General features: G+C 57.9%; 1 protein-coding gene across 1 annotated transcript; it reads left to right on the forward strand.

Annotated features, from left to right (window-relative positions):
- The first annotated feature begins 349 nt into the window (after positions 1 to 349).
- On the forward strand, positions 350 to 944 carry IQCF6 (IQ motif containing F6). The gene is made up of 2 exons (XM_072722448.1): positions 350 to 364; positions 576 to 944. The coding sequence occupies exons 1-2, from the start codon at positions 350 to 352 to the stop codon at positions 942 to 944; spliced, it is 384 nt and encodes a 127-aa protein (XP_072578549.1).
- The last annotated feature ends 708 nt before the right edge of the window (positions 945 to 1,652 follow it).

Genomic DNA, 1,652 nt, shown 5'->3' on the forward strand with positions numbered 1-1,652 from the left:
AATCTCTCTTTGCTGCCACCAGCAGGAGCAGAAAGAAGTGACTAGAAGATGTAGAAAGAGCAAGACTTAAGATGCTAGTTAGGTCTGAGAAATATGCTACAAGCAAGAGATGATGGCAGGCCCCCCAAAAGGACAGGAATCAACAAGTGAGGGGACTGGCCAATCTGTAAGGAGATACGAGCAAGAGAAGAGAGGAGAGAGATGTGGCAAAAATGTGTATGATGGGACCTGCTGAGGGGGAGACTTGTGTGCAGATGGGCGGAGTCTCATGGGGGGGTGACTAACAGTTAAGGGCGGGGCTCCAGACTCAGGTGGCCTGATGGAGGAGTGGACTCTGAAGACCAGGGCCATGGACACACAAAATGTGAGTAAGGCCCACACGGGAGGGGTCTGCCCGGCAGATACTGAGCAGTGATGACAGAGGAGCGGGAGACTGGAAATAAGATGGATGGGCCTGGAAATGAGAGGGCAGGGCCACTTGTCCCAGGCTCCCTTTCTTCCCGGCCCCACAGACAGGGACAGCAAGGAGAGGGTACCCCACTGAGCATCTCCGTGTTCTTCCCTCCCCTGATCAGTTAGAGACGGCAGCCATAAAGATTCAGTCATGGTGGCGTGGCAACACGGTGCGCCGGACGTTACTGCACGCAGCTCTCAGGGCCTGGGTCATCCAGTGCTGGTGGAGGTCGATGCAGGCCAAGATGCTGGAGCAGAGACGGCGCCTGGCACTAAGACTCTACACCTGCCAGGAGTGGGCAGTGGTGAAGGTGCAGGCACAGGTTCGAATGTGGCAGGCCCGCAGACGGTTCCTCCAGGCACGCCAAGCGGCCTGCATCATCCAGTCTCACTGGCGCTGGCATACCAGCCAAACCCGGGGCCTGATCCGGGGCCGCTATGAGGTCAAAGCCAGCCGGCTGGAGCTTGACATCGAAATCCTCTTGACCTAGGCGCTAGCAGAGCCAAGGAGACTGGATCTCTCTTCCAATAAAAACACTTACTGACCACAGTCTTGCCCTTTGGAAATTAGACCCATAAAAGAGGGATCAGTCCCTCGGTAATGGTCTAGAGCCCATCCCAGGGCACACCACCCTAAGCCGTTGCACCTACTGCAAACCTGAGCCATCCTGCACCCAAAAGAGACCCCAGGGCCCAGGATAGTCTCTGACACCTCAGCCAGCCTGGTCCCAGCTCTCTCCACAAGCAAGGTTAGGTACTGGGCTTTATTTTTCTGTACCCCTCCTCAGGCTTCTCCATTTAAGGTAGGACATCAGAGAGTCAGGCCGCAGCCAGAGCCAGCTGGGAAGGCCAGGATTCCACAGCCCTGTGCTGGGCAGGACCCTCAGGGCCAGTGCAGCACTTGGCAGGGAGCCAGGAGGACAGGGCACCCCACTGAGCAACAGTAGGCCAGGCACTGTGCCTCACTTGGGGGATAGTCAGCCAGAGCCAGCCCCTGGGTGAAGGCCAGGGCAGGAGCTGAGGAGCAGCAGCTGTGCCTGCTGCTTCAGCCCTAGGGGCTGAGACAAGGCTTCCCTCCTCTCTGCTGGCTACTTCCTGGGAGAATCAGGCTCAGTAGGGGAGGGGACAGAAAGCCCAGGGAGATGGGGCTGAGGAAACAAGTGGAGGGAGCCTAGGGGTGGGCAAGGGGAAGGGCTGTC

The sequence above is a fragment of the Vulpes vulpes genome, chromosome 9 (assembly GCF_048418805.1).
Source record: "Vulpes vulpes isolate BD-2025 chromosome 9, VulVul3, whole genome shotgun sequence".
Lineage (NCBI taxonomy): Eukaryota > Metazoa > Chordata > Mammalia > Carnivora > Canidae > Vulpes > Vulpes vulpes.